The sequence below is a fragment of the Passer domesticus genome, chromosome 3 (genome assembly GCF_036417665.1).
Source record: "Passer domesticus isolate bPasDom1 chromosome 3, bPasDom1.hap1, whole genome shotgun sequence".
NCBI classification, from domain to species: domain Eukaryota; kingdom Metazoa; phylum Chordata; class Aves; order Passeriformes; family Passeridae; genus Passer; species Passer domesticus.
Window position 1 is genome coordinate 119,436 of NC_087476.1, and position 15,883 is coordinate 135,318.

General features: G+C 46.9%; 1 protein-coding gene across 1 annotated transcript in view; it reads left to right on the plus strand.

The window, feature by feature from the left end:
• The window catches only part of IFT172 (intraflagellar transport 172), a 37,574-nt gene that overhangs the window by 7,182 nt on the left and 14,509 nt on the right, over positions 1 to 15,883 (plus strand). The window contains exons 10-28 of the mRNA XM_064411358.1: positions 960 to 1,055; positions 1,665 to 1,826; positions 3,536 to 3,589; positions 4,112 to 4,215; positions 4,832 to 4,917; positions 5,413 to 5,525; positions 7,486 to 7,653; positions 7,987 to 8,123; positions 8,940 to 9,047; positions 9,545 to 9,629; positions 9,935 to 10,027; positions 10,342 to 10,419; positions 11,099 to 11,347; positions 12,876 to 12,954; positions 13,342 to 13,462; positions 13,832 to 13,976; positions 14,050 to 14,139; positions 14,535 to 14,632; positions 14,862 to 14,997. Of these exons, the coding sequence (XP_064267428.1) occupies positions 960 to 1,055; positions 1,665 to 1,826; positions 3,536 to 3,589; positions 4,112 to 4,215; positions 4,832 to 4,917; positions 5,413 to 5,525; positions 7,486 to 7,653; positions 7,987 to 8,123; positions 8,940 to 9,047; positions 9,545 to 9,629; positions 9,935 to 10,027; positions 10,342 to 10,419; positions 11,099 to 11,347; positions 12,876 to 12,954; positions 13,342 to 13,462; positions 13,832 to 13,976; positions 14,050 to 14,139; positions 14,535 to 14,632; positions 14,862 to 14,997 (2,202 nt within the window). The remainder of the gene's footprint in view (positions 1 to 959; positions 1,056 to 1,664; positions 1,827 to 3,535; positions 3,590 to 4,111; positions 4,216 to 4,831; positions 4,918 to 5,412; positions 5,526 to 7,485; positions 7,654 to 7,986; positions 8,124 to 8,939; positions 9,048 to 9,544; positions 9,630 to 9,934; positions 10,028 to 10,341; positions 10,420 to 11,098; positions 11,348 to 12,875; positions 12,955 to 13,341; positions 13,463 to 13,831; positions 13,977 to 14,049; positions 14,140 to 14,534; positions 14,633 to 14,861; positions 14,998 to 15,883) is intronic.

Consider the following 15,883-nt stretch of genomic DNA (forward strand, 5'->3'; position numbering starts at 1 on the left):
TGGTCATCCTGGTGTGGTCACACCTCACCCAGGGGTGCAGGGGACCTGCTGCAGTCGTGTGTGTGAGTGTGGAGCTGCAGAACCTTCTGGATGCTGGTGTGATGGCTCACTGGTTGCAGCAGCCCTTCTCTTTTCTCAGAAGCATGATGAAATGAGCATAGCTTCTCCAGAGCAGTCTCAGGAGCATTCTTTCCTCTGGGCACCCATGAGAAGCAGTATACAAACTGACCTGCTAATTACATTCTGTGTTTCTGTGCTGTGTTTTCAATTCAGCCTTCTCTTTCTTCAACGTTTAGCCATCAAGCCTTAATCTGTCTTTCTCTAAAGTTGGATTATTCTTTAAATCTCTTTAAATTGATCTTCCTGCATATTTTCTGTAGTAAGTTGACTAACTTCAAACACTTAAATTATTTATAAATTATGTTCTTTATGACTTTTCTATATTAGTTTTTTTTATGGTTTTGTGTTAAACAATCAAGAATTCTTGAAATATTTTCAGACCAAGAATTATTGAACAGATATTTTCAGGGAAGGGGAAGGGGCTAAGGGATAGGAGATCAGTGGAAAGAATGGGGATGTTATGAAGAAAGAAATAAAGGTGAAAGGATTCTTCTGGAAGGCAGGAGAGACTAGGGGGCTGAGAGATGGAGAAGTGGGAAACTGAGAAGAATAATGGGAAAGATGAGGATAAAAGTGCTTTTTAACCCCACCTGCTCTCATCCCAGATTCATGCCAGCATTTGGTAATCTTAACTTTTTCTGAGAATGGCTCAGTCTTTCTGTTGTCTAAAGAAAGTCAAAATAGGGCTGGTCCTCCTGCATGTGGGTGCTTGAACCTTGTTTTCCAGAACAGCTGGGACCGGTGTGTTTGTGTCTGACCTCTGATCCTCTTCATGTAAGCAGGGTCTGGAATCTCTCCCCTTAACAGAGTTCACTGACCACATGTGTTTTTGTCCCCAGGGTACGTTGTGTGGAGGAGTTGAACAGTTTGACTGCTGCCTTCGCAAAACCATTTACAAAAATAAATTTGAAATGACATATGTGGGACCAAGCCAGGTAAGAGGGTGTCTAATGAGGTATGAAATTCCTGATGAAAATGGGATGTTTGCCAGAACTAGATGTGTTTGGAGTTCTGTACCTATGGTTTGTTCGTGCCAACTTGTTGAGAAAGGCATAAGGGATATGCCTGGGACAGGGCTATGTTTGGGTGGGAATTGGATCACATAAGAGACCATGGAGGTAATTTACTACCTTGTGAATTTTTGTGAGGTACCTCCATGTCATGTGCAGACTTCTAAAGTGATTTCATTTCAGCCAAATTGACCTTGTTCAGAATGTTCAGATGGGGTGAGCTGGCAGCCTAGGCACCCCTGTGCAGTCAGGGGAGAGAGTATAGGACTCTTCAAAGGGGGCCTATGCTTGGGGGCCTGAGTGGAACTCCAGTTAGGCTAGTAACTTGTAAATGGCAAAAGTAAGAATCCCACATATCTACTACAGCTGTCATCCTATGCAAAAGGAATGGTAAGGTTTTTAAAAAAAGCTGAGAGAAGTGTTGGGGATGTCTAAATATCCTAGTATCGTCTGTTGCCTAATCTTCCATGGGGCAAGAAGTCTGTGCTGTTCCTCTGTGTATGGCCTCATACTGCTTTTTCTCACTTTCACTAGGTCATTGTGAAGAACCTCTCCACAGGAACACGAGTTGTGTTGAAATCCCAGTATGGTTATGAGATTGATGAGGTGAAGATCTTAGGGAAGGACAGGTACCTGGTGGCCCATACCTCAGACACGTTACTGCTGGGTGATGTCAGCTCCAACAAGCTCAGTGAGGTACTGGAAAATTGGTGGCATTTCTGGACTGTCAAATGCTTAACTTCATAACTCAGAGAATATGATTTCTGCATGGGAACAATCCCTCTTTTCAAAGAATCATAGAACAATTCAGGTTAAAAGGGGCCTTGGGAGGTCTCTTATCAAACTTACTGCCCAAAGGGAAGTCAATATTAAATTCAGATGTTGTTGCTCAGGTCCCACAATTTCTTTAGTCCTCTATTCCAATGCTTTACTGTACTCATGAAGGAAAACATTTTTCTAAGTCTTCTTGGTATTTTGATTTCTGTTTTATGATCATTTTTCATCCTTTCACTCTGCATCTGCCAAAAAAAGCCTGGCATCACTGTATTAGAGGTTTCCTATGCCTTCCCTTCTCCAGGCTGAAGAAGCCAAATTCCTTCAGCCTCTCTTCACAGTGTGCTTCACTCCAACCATCTTGATTGGCAGTGTGCTGAACTTGCTCCAGTATATCAGTCTTTCTTTTACTTGGGGGCCCAAATCTGGATATTTCACATATATACATTCCAGATGTGAACGTACAAATCTTAGTGTGTTTAAAAGAAACAAAATATAAAATCATCAAAAAACAATTCATGGCTGCATCCCACAGCTTATGCCAGTGCCATTTCTGATACCAGACAATTCACACAAAATTGTCCATCCCCTGAGCCTTGCAGTGCACTGAGTGCTGAGCCCATGTGCTGAGCCTGGAGAATGTGGGCAATAGGCTAATGTCTAATAAAAACATTAAATAGGCTTCAAGGACATATTTGCTTTGTTCACCAAGTTGTCACATACCTTTAATCAGACCGATGGTGAGCTAATTAATCTCTCCTGGAGCAGGGGCTCTGACTGGAGGTTTGTGCTGGAGAATGCTGATACTTGGTAATATAACTGAGAATTTGGCCAGAATGAAGCTCCTAGCTTTCTCTGCATGTTGCTGCACTGAGTTTTTCTTTTGATTGCACAGTTATACTCACTTCTCAGAAAGAGCAAGGCTGTGAGATGTCCGTTTGCTCTCTTGCTGTCTCACTGGAGTTCCTTTGAAGCAGTAAGTTGGAGTTTGCACTCCACTCTGTGAGGGAAGAGGACTGCTGTAGCCTTGGCTTTCAGTTTTCTGCTTCTCTGATCACTTGCCTGTTGTTACCACAGCAGCTCTTGTATTATCCAGTGCCCTACACAAATTTCCAGTCAGTTGTTCTCCTACTGGCACCGTGCTGATCAGCCATTGCTAGAATGACCCTAAAAAAATGGGTTTCAGCTACATGTGGTGAGAAGATTCTGCTCCCACAGGTGTTAGCAGTAATTCCATGGCTATGATTAATAGAGGCAAAGGAGCTGTTTGGGTGCTTTTTGTAATAAAGCTGGTCTGGGGAAGGTGGAGAAGGGTCTGTGAAGTCTAGGATAGAGGGAGTGCCTTGGTCCCATAAAGGCCTCTTGTTAGAAAGGCAGTAATGTGCTATACAAAGAGAGCTCGAGTCTGAAGCTGAGTCTAAAGAAAGGAGAGGAACATGTGGAATTTGCAAGCTGGGAATGACTGAAAAACAGTGTTGACAGATAAAGTGATAGAATACAATCCATTGTGCAATGTAAGTCATGCTGTCTGTTGTGGGAGCCAAAAGCTGGACAGAGGACCCCATCATCTGCAGACTGGTGCTGGGGGAGCTGTCAGCCTGTCAGCCTTACCCCATGCCATTGCTTTGTAGGTGGCCTGGCAAGGATCTGGGGGGAATGAGAAGTTCTTCTTCGACAATGAGAATGTAAGTAGGATGGGACACAATGCTCCCCATAAATGGTGTGTAGAGCTGTGTATGCATCAGCAAGAAAAGTGTCACCTGCATTTCTGGAAAACCCTGTTTCTCAGCAGTTGCCTGGATTTGGCCTCTTCATGCAGATCCTAATCTGCTTCTTCCCTGTACTTGCCTTTTCCACATGCCAGGTACAGAATAAACTCAGTGTGTGGACTGATGAGTTATGTAAGTCATAACCCTGAAGGAGAGAGAAGCAATAAAAGATCAGTGGCCAGAGAGGGTGTTAGAGATACGGAATACAGCTGTCATGGGGAGAGCTTGACTCCTGCAGGACTGATAGGCCCACAATTAAAATCCCCAGCCTTGAGGAAAAGCTGTCAGTCACAACAAAAAGACAAGAACAGCTCCTTAGTCATCCCAGAGTATTTAAATTTAGATTTGTGTGCAGCAGAATTCTTTCCTACCCGTCACTGGTAGGTGTGAGTGTTTCTGTGGCTTTACTCTGAAAGTGTATTCCCCTCTCACCATCAGGTCTGCATGATCTTTAATGCTGGAGAGCTGACACTAGTGGAATATGGAAGCAATGACATTCTGGGATCTGTCCGCACAGAGTTTGTGAACCCTCATCTGGTCAGGTAATGGTTACATCTGCCTGTGTAACCAGCACAGGCATTTAGGAAAGTGAGATCAGATATGTAACACTGGAGGTGTCCCACGCTGTAGCATGCAGCCCCCAGACAACCACTTCACAGGGGCCAGTCATGGGTTTAGTTGCCACATTACAGGCTGTCAAGTTTTAGAAGTACAAGAGCCTCTTTTCCTCTGATCCTGGTGCAGCCTGCCATGGCTGTTGCTGAACCTCCTGTGCATGTTCTCAGGCAACTCTGCATCCAGCTGGTCCTGGTACAGCATCATTAGGGTGTCAGTTGCCAGCAGGACCTCCTCTGTCCCTCCAAAATTCTATACCTCATATTCTGATTCAGAAGGGGTGATCATGGGCTGCTCAGAGCAATGTAACTAATGTGTTATTGGGGACCCTGAACCAGAGGGGCAGCTTCAGGGGGAAGTCATGCATCAGAAAGCTTTGTTCTCACTTGAGGCAGCTATAGCTACTGGGCAAGTGTCACAGGTCAGAGAGCTGCAGAGGCTCCATGTGCTCAGAGAAACTGCAGGGAAGTCAGGAGGGACTCTGTGATTCAAATGTGAATTTTGGGAGTAGTGAAGGTAATAGTCATTCCCTTCAAATCACAGTGTCCGTATCAATGAGAGACAGCAGCGAGGTGTGGATGAGAACAAGAGGCTGGCTTACCTGATAGACATCAAGACTATAGCAACAGGTGAGTGTGACCCTCCTTACCCTTCCCTGGATTTTTCCAGCCTTCCTTATTCCTTTTCATTTTTTTGTGCCAGGCAGCATATCCCTGAAGGTCCTCTGTGCATTCCCTGTACCAAGCAACAGATTCTTGAAGTTCCCCTTTGCATTCCCTCTGCCTAGCAGCAGTCCACTGGAAACCAGGCTGTCCTGCTTTGGACAGGATGCTACCTGTCATAGACACAGCCATGGGTGGCTGGGATTGTGTCCTGGATCCAGACTCTGTACCTGCACTGCCCATGAGCTGTGCATGCTCACAGACAGTGGGAGAGAGCTGCTGCTGCTGAGAAGGCATCAAAATAAAATGTCACTGCTTTTTGGTATCCATGTCACAGTGTCTTTGCTGAGGGTCTTGCCCTAAATAGGTCCCAGGCATCTGATTCCTCTGGCACAGCTGTGGGTGTTGAGCGCTTTGAAGTACATCAGGTACTGACACTGTTTCCTTTCTTTCCTTCCCAAGTGGACCTTGTTGGTGGCTACAACACTGGCACAATCAGTCATGACAGCAAGATCGATTGGCTGGAGCTCAATGAAACAGGCCACAAACTGCTCTTCAGGGACAAGAAGTTGAGGGTGAGGCAAGCACCTCAGGCCATGTGGCAGGATGGCATGTGTCGGGAGAGGTAGAGACAGATATGCCTAAATGGAGGGAGGGAGGTGAGAAGCACATCTGAAATACTCCTGATTTTTTGCTTAGTGCTCCTTTGGGGAAGATTGACCATGTCCAGATTTCATGAACTGGCAGTGTTGCATTCTTGAGTCATAGCTAATGCTGAACTTAGTTACTGGATGTCTTGCTTCATCTCATCACACCTGACAGTGAAAATCACAGTTCTTCTGCAGTACTTATGTCTGTGGTATTCAAAAGTCATGTCAGTCAGGTGAAGCCCCAGTGACTGGAAAAAGAAGAACATTGTACCCATCTTTAAAAGGAATAGGAAGGAGGACGCTGGGAGCTACTGACCTGGTAGCCTCACCTCTGGGGCTTGGAAGATCATGGAACAGATCCCTCTAGAAGCAGTGCTAAGGCAGATGGGGAATGGGAAGGGGATTCAGGACAAGCAGGGCAGGTCATTCAGGACAGCCAGCATGGCTTCACCAACAGTGAGTCCTGCCTGACCAACCCAATGGCCTTCTCTGATGGAGAGACCCCATCAGTGAGCAAGGGAAGGGCCTTGGATGTCATTTATCTAGATGTCTGTAAAGCCTTTCACACAGTCCCTCACAGCATCCTTCTCTCTGAACTGGAGGGAGATGGGTTTGATGGTGGACTGTCTGCTAGATGAGGAACTGGGTGAACATCCGTGTCCAGAGGGAAGTGCTCACAGCTCAGAGTCCTGGTGGCCATCAGTGACAAGCAGTGCCCCTCAGGGGTCTGTATGGGACAGTACTATTTTATATCCACATTATGATACAGATGAAGGGATTGAGTACACCCTCAGCCAGCCTGCAGATTACACCAAGATGAGCAATGACACACCTGGAGGACAGGGCCATCCAGAGGAACCTGGACCAGCTCCCCAGCTGTGCCCATGGAAATCTCATGAGATGTAACAAGGCCAAGCATAAGTTGTGTCCTGAACCAATCCCACAGTGAGGGCAGCAGGGGAGGGTGGGCTCTGTTCCTCTGCCCTGTTTAGGTGAGACCCCCATCTGCTGCTTCCAGATGTAGGGTCCCAGCACAGGGAGGACATGGAGCTGCTGGAGCAAGTCCAGAGGAGGCCACAGAAATTATCAGAAGCCTGGAACACCTCTTCTGTGAGGAAAGGCTGAAAGAATTGGGATTGTTCATCCTGGAGAAGAGAAGGCTCCAGGGAGACCTTGGAGCCCCTTCCAGTGTCTAAAGGGCCTGCAAAGAAACTGGAGAGGGGCTTTGGACAAGAGCCTGGAGTGAGAGGATAAGGGGGAATGGCTTCCCACTGCTAGAGGGCAGGGTTAGATGGGATATTGGGGAGAAATTCTCCCCTGTGAGGGTGCTGAGGCCCTGGCACAGGTTGTCCAGAGAAGCTGTGGCTGCCTTGTCCCTGGAAGTGTTCAAGGCCAGGTTGGACAGAACTTGGAGCAACCTGGTCTGGTGGAAGATGTCCCTGCTTATGGCAGAGGGTTGGAACAAAATAATTTTTAAGGTTGCAACAGGACTGTGCCTGGGATGGAGAGTTCAGCCCAAAACTGCAGAGGAAGGCCTTTCTTGGTCCCTTAGTTTGTTTCCATTACGGACTTCAGAGCCCATTTTCCTGTTCCAGCTCTGCAGCTGAGAGGGAACAGTAGTAGCATGGGGCATATTCTGGTTTATATGTGTCTATGCCAAGCTCTAAGGGAGGCAAGAGCTTGAAATGCTGCAAGGGTTTAAAAAGGTCTTATAGGCCTGTGTAAATAAGTATGAGATTTTAGGATGTGAGTCTTGGAAAAAAGTCTGTTTCCTGATGGGTGATGTGTGTTTCCAAGATGCCTGCTCAGCTGTTCCTGCGATGTTTGTGTGAGCTAGCTGCCCAGCCACAAGCCCAACTGAACCTGTTCTCTTTTCCCTCTCCAGCTGCAGCTCTACGACATTGAGAGCAGCACCAAGACAACCATTCTGAACTATTGCTCCTACGTGCAGTGGGTCCCGGGCAGTGATGTGGTGGTTGCTCAGAACAGAAACAGTCTCTGCATCTGGTACAACATTGATGCTCCAGAGCGAGTCACCATGTTTCCTCTGAAGGTAAAACTCGGGAGACTTTGATTGCCTCCTGCAGATTCTTCTTCTTCTTCTCCTTCCTCACGTGTGTGGGAGTAGCAAGGGTGGTATGGCAGAAAGGAGACAGAAGAGAACTGTTAGTTTCTTATGGACAAAATACAAGCTCATTTGTCAACTTTGTGGCAGATATTTCTGGCAGAAGATGGAGCAAGGAGCTGCTTCATGGCTCAGTGCTCAGTGCGAGCTCATTCAGAAGAGCCACGACTGGCAGAGCTGTTGCAGTGCTGCCCTCACACCCCTGAAACCCCACACACTTCAGATGAGCAGGGGAGTATTGACACCTGGTACTCTTTCTAGGGGGATATCATAGGCTTGGAAAGGAATGATGGAAAGACTGAAGTGATAGTATCTGAAGGGGTGAACACTGTGCCCTACACCCTGGATGAAGGCCTCATAGAGTTTGGAACTGCCATTGATGATGGGGATTATCACAGGTAAGTGCTGGATACACCAGTGGGGATGGCAGGTAGCTCATATCACATGCCAGACACCTGGGAATCAATGACCCATGAATGGCAGCAGCACAGCTTTCCAGAGTTGAACCTGAGATTCTCAGCATGATGTTGGTGTCAAGTCTGGCTATAATGAACATCAGAGTCCTTCAGGAGAGATTTTTCAGCTTTTTCCTCCTTGCAGCTTTGTGGTTTCAAACTCAGGGAGAGACTGGCCAGTCTGCTCCCACTGGCACCAACAGGGCTTTGCTGAAGGTAGCTGTCAATTAATTGCAGTGAATAAGAGTCTCCAGAGCAGCCAGATGTGAAGTGGTGCTTGGGTGCTTTTACTGCTGCCCTTCCAAGGATGGTAGCAGTATCATGGAAACATCTAGGAGCTGTGCAGAGTGAAAATTGACTGCCTGAAGTGGCCATGGCCGCTACCTGGGTACTGCTGACACTCTTAGAGGGCTTTTAAAAGTGACCAGGGGAGAAAACTTCACATGTTCATAGCACTGTTGTGTCTTCAGAGACTTTCTCAGTGGGGACTTGTATCAGACAGAACACTTTAGGTTTGTCCCACACTGCTACATCCTTCTGCTGATCATCTGCCTCTAAGTACCTTAGCCCAGGTAGGAAGATGTCTGAATTTCCACCTGCTCAGTCAGGCTCTGTCTTACACTGTCCTCTTCAGAGCTGGCCACACACGGCTGACTTTGGTTTCAGTGCCACTCTGGTTAGGAAGCTCCTGTCTCAGTCTGGGGTTTTCTTCAGAGAGCTCTTCTGTCACTGAAAGTCTGCAAATCTCTCTGTCTCAAGGGCTGCTGCATTTTTGGAGACGCTGGAAATGTCCACAGAGACTGAGGCCATGTGGAAGACCCTCAGCAGACTGGCTTTGGAAGCGAGACAGCTGCACATTGCAGAGAGGTACATCACATCTTCATGGCTTCAACATGCTCTTTGCTGAATCCCAGAAACCAGGATCCAGCTAAAGATGTGCCTCTGTGTATGGTCTAGAGTATTCCCTGCATTGGAGACTTACCTGTTCTTTGTGCTAGGCCATGGCTTTGCTGTTTCATCCCAGCTGGTAATGCCAGAACCAGGGCTGGGAAGACCTCTGTAGCATAAATTTTTATTGATGTTAGCCCAAAGCTGTGTATAGCAAGGACTCAGAGGGTTGACAGACATCAGCAAGCTAGAGGCATTGCTGAAGCCTGGGGAGGTGAACATGAGCCTTGGTCATGTTCCTGGATTCTCCCATGGAGCAGGGCTAGAGGGCACATCTTGGCAAAATCCTTCTCTTGAAGTAGGGCCACCCCACCTCTCCCATTGCTGAGCTGAGTCTGCTGCCTGGTTTCTGATTTTCTTAACAGAAAATTAGGCAACGAAACTTGGGTATTAACTAACTGCTTTGCATTTTCCAGGTGCTTTGCAGCTCTGGGAAACATGGCAAAGGCTCGATTTCTGCATGAAACCAATGTCATTGCTGACCAGGCAGCTCAGGAGCACGTAAGTGAAATTTTCCTGCTCTGTAAATGTTTGCATGCACATTATCTTCTGTGTCCTTGCTCGTCAGTGTTCGTGCTACAGACCAGTATCTCTTCATGTAGAAACTGCTGACATTGTCTTCTGTCAACAGCTGCCAGGTCCCTCTCCAAGCTGGCCATTTTATACTGTCCTGGCTTGTCACTGCTGTGATTCTCAACTGTCTTTTGTTTCTGTAGTGACCCAGCCTCCACCTCAATCCCCTCCATGTTCCATTCTAGAGCCTGTTCTTTCCCTCAGCAAACTGAGCTTGCTGCTGTTGTCTGCAGGGTGGGGATGGCACAGACCATTACCTGGTGCGGGCCCGCTTGGCCATGCTAGACAAGAACTACAAGCTGGCAGAGATGATCTTTCTGGAACAAGTGAGTAAAGGAACAAGGGGTGGAAAAGGTTCTGTTTATTTCTGGGTGGGGAGGAGTGTGCCCTCTGCTGTAAGAGGAAAGGAGGATGTTGCTTGTTCCTAGCAGAAGAGTTTTTTCCATGAAGTAGAAAAGGTATTCCTTGTTCTGAAGTGTAGAATTACCCTGAGATGTAGGAAGAGTGTGAGGGAGGATGTATATCCAAGTAATGGAGACAGCACACTTTTCCAAGTGTTTTCTGCACATCTAACCCTGCCTGCTGTGACAGCTTCATGGCAGTGTGTCTGCCCAGGTTAACACTTTGCTTTCCAACACAGAACGCCCCAGAGGAGGCCATGGACATGTACCAGGAGCTGCACATGTGGGATGAATGCATTGTGGTGGCCAAGGCCAAGGTACAGAATACTGCTGCACTGGGCTATAGGCTGGTCTTGCTTGGTAAATCTTCTGGTTGGGAGTCCATTGAGGGCCTGTGTTCTTTTCACCTGCCCTACCTTGCTTTTGTTTAGAAGGGCTCCAAATAGAAGGGCGGGTTGCACTGGTGTAAGTACAGACCTGGATGAACAGGGAGAAAAGCTACTGAAATTGGTTTAGGAGTATCTGTGGCTTCAAAAAAGAATGGGTAGTGCCATGGTACAGAGGGCTGCCATTGCAGTTTCTGATAACTGGGTGACAAGAGGCCTGGTGCTGTGACCAGGTGCTTAGAGCCTGCAGGATGAGCTGGACAATATCTCATCCTACCCAGGACTACCATGTTGCCCTGATTTTTTAAGATTTTCTAAAGCGTTCTGATGTTTGCATTCTTGTATGAAACTTTCTCACACACTTTTCTGTAAACAACTTATTGTTTGCATTCTTTTATGGAGGAGGAGAAATTTGATGGACTGTTGGTTTGTCCAGTGTCCCTGGAGAGGTGGCACTTTCACCCTCCAATCCTCTGTCACCTTTGGAAATCTATAAATGTAGGAGTCAGAAAATAAACGCGCTCTTTTCCCTGCCTGAGAGCAGCAGCGTGTCTGTGTTGTGTTGTCTTGTGTCCTGTAGCGACACTACCAGTTCTGTGTTTCTCCACAGGGACACCCAATGCTGGAGAAGTTGCGTCGGGGTTACTACCAGTGGCTGCTGGATACCCAGCAGGAGGAGAAGGCTGGGGAGGTCCAGGAGGGACAGGGTGACTACCTGGCAGCCATCAGCTTGTATCTGCGGGCAGGGCTGCCAGCCAAAGCAGCACGGCTGGCCATGAGCAGGGACGAGCTGCTCACCAACGGGGATGTCGTCGACAGGATCTCCACGGCACTGATCAGAGGGGAACTGTATGAACAGGTGAATGCCCTTCCCACTGGGCTTTCAGCTCAGGGGCATCAGGGCCCCTACCCCATCCTCTGCACCTGTGAGACACAGGGGGACTGAGCTGGAAGGTAGCAGAGGTAATTCTGGGTTGATTGTAGTTAACATTTATGAGGAAATCCTCACTGTACCCATTGTACATGGGTGTGGTCTAGAATTACTCTTATTAATCAGGAAAAAGATCACATCTGATCGCCAACATGTCTCCAGAATATAGAGTGTCAGTAATAGTTAAGGAGGCCTTAGGAAGATGGGAATCAAAGGAACAGAGTCATGAATCAAGCTGAAAATGTGATATCACTGTGGAAATGTCAGTGTTTCCTCATATCAGAATAAAATACAGTGTAAGGATGGCCTAAATGGAAAAGTTAAGGAAGCAAAACAAAGAAGTTGAAGACTGTCTGTAAAGCCATGAATATCATAAAGAAGGGATGTGATTATTCTCTGTGTCTAATAACATCAAAAACAGATAACTTATTGTGAGGTGACAGTTTTAAAATCAAAGGGTGTTTTTTCCATAGCACATCATGTTAATGTAAGAAAGCAGTGCTGAGTCTGCCCACTGCTCAGTAGCCTCTGACTGGTGCTTAAAAACAGTGGCCTCTGGCAGGTGCTTAAAAAATAAGCACTGCCAGAGGTGTTTATTTAAAATAAGCATAAAAAAATAAAGAACAGGGCAGGGAAATACAGGGTGGCACTTCCCCTAGTGTTTTTTTCATGGGGTCCAGCAGTTTTCAGTGTATAATGTACCTGAACAGCTCTACTTCCATTTTTGAGAGCTCTTGATAGATTTTACTCCATGACCTTGGCAAACTATTGCTTGAAACACATGTAGATTTTAAGTTACAATTTTGGCTATGAGTTACCCAGTTCAGTTAGATGTTGTGTGAGAAAAAAAAAACACTTCTTTTTGTTTTTTATGTCTCTTTTATAAATTACATTTCTTTAGTCTCAATTTATCTGGCCATTTCACCACAAGACAGCTTTGTACTTTTTCAAAACTGTCATCTTTTCTTAAGCTTTTTGTTGAAAGAATAACTGGAGCTCCCAGCTACTGGATGTTGTTTCCAAAAGTATAAATAGTTCAAAAATTATTAGACAAATCATGGAGGTAGGGTCTGTCAAAAGCCATTAAATATGATGATGTGAGGGCATCACAATAAACTCAGGCAGCTTCTGCTGTGCAGGTTGTCAGAGATGGACAAATAGTGGAAAGGCTGGTATATACTTGCTCTGTTTTTACAGTTCTTTAGATGTGTGGTCTTGCCACCATTCAAATACTGAAGGGAGTGAGCCTTTGGTCTTCCAGGATGGCTGTCCTGGGGTCAGTCAGCAGGAAGGACAATGGTCTTGGCACATGCTGTCTTTCCTAGCAGTATGTCAATCCCCATACACTTGGTTAGTTGGGAAGGCAGAGCTGGTGCAGGGGTGTGCATGGAGCTGGTAGGGTGTGATGATGTGGGGGGTGGTGGCTCTGGAAACTGGCAGCTTGTATCTGTCATAGGCTGGAGACCTGTTCGAGAAGGTTGGGAACCCACGAAAGGCTCTGGAGTGCTATGGCAAGGGCAGTGCCTTCCTGAAAGGTACTGTACTCAGTATGTTCCTCCCACTCATCTCCAGCAGGAGCCTGGCTACTCTGGCCTGGTGGCAACAAGAAATATTGCCTGGAGATGCCTGGATGCTCTGCAGCTCCCACCTATCGTATCATTCAGTGTATTTTCACAGAGTTGCACTTGCACATGCAGTCCCAGGAGACTGTCTTGTTCCCAAGCCCTTGACCACGCTGACTGCAGCAGCATGGATTTGCCCCAGCTCTCCACAGGGTCTAGGTTGCTGGGTAACCCATGGGAGCTGGAGTGGCTTAGACAGTCACCATTCCCCTCCTCCTGTGAAGATCCAAGGCCCATGTTTGCCCCACAGTTCTGCTTCCCTGCTGGCCTCAGCATTACAGCTCTTGTGTCCCCTTACAGCCGTGGAGCTGGCTCGCCTGGCATTTCCTGCAGAAGTTGTGAAGCTGGAGGAGGCCTGGGGAGACCATCTGGTGCAGCAGAAACAGCTGGATGCTGCTATTAACCACTACATCGAAGCCAGGTGGGAGCAGGGGAAGGCTGTATAAGCAGCAGGATACTGGCAGGGCATGAAGTTGATGCCTTTGCCTGTATCAGCAGGGGGTTTGCCTGAGTGAGCCCCCACTATCCCACTTAGGAGTGCCCTGCTTGCTCATGTGCACCAGCCATTGATGCCTTCCCACATCTCTCCCAAGGTCTTACAGTGCTGATTACTCTTCCCTGCTGTCCCAGTCCTTTCATCCCCCTTAACACTGCCAGTTACTCAGCTGCTTTATGCTGCTTTAACTCAGGAAGCTGAATCAGGCAGCAGAGCACTCTAGTCTCGCTGGCACAGTGTAGCTAGAGGAGATGCCTGCTGCCTGGCTCTAAAGACTGATGGGTTTGGTGCCAGGTGCTCAATTAAGGCCCTCGAGGCAGCTTTGGGAGCCCGGCAGTGGAAGAAGGCCATCTACATTTTGGACTTGCAGGACAAACAGACAGCAGCCAAATATTACCTCAAGATTGCTCAGCATTATGCAGCTTTGCAGGAGTATCAGGTGAGGCCACAGACACAGTCACCACTGCTCTGTGTGTCCCTTGGCTATACTGAGTGTGGTCTTTTCCTGGCAGGTTGCAGAGGAGCTGTACATCAAAGGAGGCCAGACCAAGGATGCCATCGACATGTACATGCAGGCTGGGCTCTGGGAACAGGCTCACAAGGTAGAGTCAAAGCTTCTGTGCACCACACGCCACTTGGTGAGATGTATCTTCCATCAGGAGGTGGTAGTGCCTTGTGCACCTGATCAACCAGTACTCTTCCCAGATATATGTGCAGGGACATCCAGTAGCCAGAAAGAAATCCAATGTTCCCATCCTGACCCTGGTCTTCTCTCTCTCACAGCCCCATGTGGGTGCACCTCTGGCACAAATGGTCCTTTCCAAGAGCTGGTCCTGTGTGCTTTGTGACAGTGACAAATGTCTGCCCATTCTTTGCAGAGCATATAGCACGGATATCTGTTTGTCCGATGGGAAGGAAATATGTTTTCACCTTCTCCTTCACTGTCACGTGTCAGGAAATTGCTGTTCATTTCTCCCCTGTGCGTTCCTTTTATCAGCTGGCACTCAAGTGTATGAGCCAGGAGGAGGTGACCGTGCTGTACATAACCCAGGCCCAGGAGATGGAGAGACAGGGCAAGTACAAAGAAGCAGAGAGGTGAGTTTCCTCCAGTACTGGTGTCAGCCCAAGACTGAGCCCTGAAAAATTAGCTGTAATGAGGAGAAGCCTTTTCCTGGGTTAGGGGGAGAATTTGGGACTGGGTTTGGAATGGTCAGAGGAACTTTTTCCACACACGGAGAACTGAAGCTGGTATTTCAGGATGTGGGAAGATTCCAGGGACTGGTCATGTCCTTGGCTGAGCGTTTGGATGTGCTCATGTTGCCAGGCTGTACATCACTGTGAATGAACCTGATCTGGCCATCACCATGTACAAGAAGTGTAAGATGTATGATGAGATGGTTTGCCTAGTAGCCAAGTACCACAAGGACTTACTTGGAGATACTCACCTGCACCTGGGCAAGGTGAGTGCATCTCATGGCAGGGGATCAGCTAACCCAAGCAGGGGCAAGATTGTTGTTATGGACAAGGGTTTGAGATCACTTAAAAAATCAGTGGCAAAAGTTAGATTTAATATTGAGCATCAAAGCACAAGTTTGTCGTCAAGATTCACTCTACTAGTTACAGGACAGCCAGGGCACAAAAAGGAAAAACAAGCAACAACAAAATGAAACAAAATCCATGCAATCAAAGAAAAAATTACCTAAGAACTATCTATGGGTGTGTATGTGTGTGTGACAAAAGACAGTGTGGGCAAGGATAAGAATGAACACAGCCTAAAAGCTTAACAGCACTCAAATGTAAGAGTACCTTAATTTAACTTATACCTTAAGACTAACAATTTAACATAAGAAAACATTTAACTTACACCTAACTTAATTTATACCTTAGCCTTAACAATCTGAGGAACTACACTTAACAGCATTTAGCCTAAGTTATAACTTTGAAACTATACTTAGCAACTCAGCAGAAGAGTAACACTTAGCAACACTTAGCTTATAACTTATGTTTAACAATTTAGCAAAAGAACAACACTTAGCAGCATTTAAGTAAGTTTATAACTATAATTTAACCTTACTTACAGGCCTAACTTACTTAAATATCCAAGATAAACATCTTAAACATCTAAGAAAGCTGCACTTCTCACAGATTTGCTATAGCATATGTGCATCTTTATGCACCCAGACAGAAACAGTCAGTACCTACGAGGTGCCTGTGAAAAATTCTCCCCAGAGGTCAGTGAAATCCTCACTTTGGAGGCCTTTCCTGGGTGAAGAATCAGGCCTCAAAGAATGAGCTATTGGCCCAGGACACGTGTTTTGGCAATCCTCCAAGAACAGCAAACCTGAG